Consider the following 1,806-nt stretch of genomic DNA (forward strand, 5'->3'; position numbering starts at 1 on the left):
AGCGCCCGGCGCACGTAGGCGTGCAGGTTCAGGTAGAGCGGCTGCAGCTCCTGGAAGAGACGCTCCAGTTCTTGCTCCAGAGTTGGCATCTCGTACATAGATCTCCACGAGTCCCCTGTGTCTGCATAGCCTGCAGAGGGGACAGAGCCAGGCTCTCCGACACCTGACCATCCCGAGCACCCCTGCCGCCGCCACCTCCTCAGGGACCTTCGTCTCATCGGGCTTAGGGTCTCCGAGGACCTCTCTCAGGGCCCCAGAAAGCCAGTGATATTGGTAGGAGGGACTCACCATTGAGCCGGGCAGCCTTGTTGGAGAGTTCCACATATTTGGGGAAAAAGGGGAGGATGGATCTTCCCACCTTGTCTCGCCAGCTCTTCCACGCCCATAACAGTTCTTCATATTTCCGGGATGTGGCCATCAGATTGGTCAGATCTGGGGGAGGGTGAGAGGGGGTGTTTACTGGCTTGAGCCCCCAGCCCTTGGCGCACCTCCCACCTCCTGCTAAGGTGGACTCAGCACAGGGGTTCAGAGCTGGAAAACAGCTGCACAGGCGGCAAGGCGAGTGAATGGGAGGTAGGGTGGGCCCTCTGTAAGGGGCCTGCAGGCTGCCAGGCCCGGGGGTGGTGCTGCATGGACACCACGTCAGGTAATCGCAGGTTTCCAATGTGCTGTTTCCATATGAGCAGTGAGGTGGCATGGCTGGGTCCTCAGCCGGGAAGTGGCCGAGCTGGGGCACTAGCCAAAGGCCCAGACTCCAGAGCGGCTGCCCAGCCCCTGCCTGGGAGAAATGGCCTGGGGGTCACAAGACCTGAGTTCTCGTTCTAGTCTCTACGGACCCCAGATTACCTCACAAGTCCCGGGACCCCCTTCCCTATCTCCAAAGTGGGGATAATGCCGGCCCTCCCAGGGGAGCCAAAGCTCAAACGTGAGGCCCTGAGCAGGGAGTGTCCGTCATTCCTTTCCGTGTCTCCATGGGGCTCAGGGCGTCTTTCAAACTGTAATCGAACTGGATTGAATAAAAGAGTAGCATCATCAGGGAGCCAGAAGTCCGGTTTGTGTCCTGTCAAAGCCACTGGACTCCTTGATACGGATTGCATGGAGCTGACATCCGTGTCAGAGCCGGCGGCTCAGTTCCGAAGCCCCACTCAGACCGATGCTGGCCTCCCTCCCTCCCTGCCCGAGCCAGACGACTTTGGACAGCGTGTAGGGCTGTCCACGCCACATTTTGTTTATAAAAAATTGTCTTTTGAGAATTTCACGTCTGCCCTCTGCTGACGTGAGTGTTCTGTGTTTGTGGATGTTTCATATTTTTACAAATGGCAGTGACCTGAGGGCCTAGCCCTGGATTAAGAGGTTAATCCATGGGCGGTGGGGAGGACGAGAGCTACATTCCCTTTCATGCTCTTCTCCGTAAACACACGCAGACACATACATTGCACACGCACATCGCACACGTGCACACGCACACATGCACACGGCACATGCCAATACTTTGCGTGCCTATCCATATACACAACCGGTAGGCCAAACCCTGTCCACAAACGCTATTTCTCTCTCCTGTTTACTTTCCATTTCCCCTTCTATTTGTCATTGTTCTAACGTGGGAGTTGGGCAGAGGGCCAGGAAGAGACTGTTTCTGGGTGGAGATTCCTTAGAAATAATGTTTATGCCTTTGTCTCCCCAACCCTGGAAGGGTGAGCCAGAAGGGGAGGGGTGTGTCCATCTGGGTGTAGGTACGTGGGTGTCCAGGGTGAGCTCTTCCAAAGGGGAGAAGGTAAGAAGGACCCGCCAGTGTGGCCAGAGAAA

The 1,806-nt window shown here is 56.4% G+C and overlaps 1 protein-coding gene across 2 annotated transcripts in view; it reads right to left on the reverse strand.

Annotated features, from left to right (window-relative positions):
* Nucleotides 1–1,806, reverse strand: part of ACE (angiotensin I converting enzyme) — a 19,548-nt gene that overhangs the window by 8,494 nt on the left and 9,248 nt on the right. For both annotated transcript variants that reach the window (XM_006776727.2, XM_006776728.2), the window contains 2 exons: nt 289–432; nt 4–130 (listed from right to left, as the gene is read on the reverse strand). In XM_006776727.2, the coding sequence (XP_006776790.1) occupies nt 4–130; nt 289–432 (271 nt within the window). The remainder of the gene's footprint in view (nt 1–3; nt 131–288; nt 433–1,806) is intronic.

Source organism: Myotis davidii, unplaced genomic scaffold (genome assembly GCF_000327345.1).
Source record: "Myotis davidii unplaced genomic scaffold, ASM32734v1 scaffold69, whole genome shotgun sequence".
NCBI lineage: Eukaryota > Metazoa > Chordata > Mammalia > Chiroptera > Vespertilionidae > Myotis > Myotis davidii.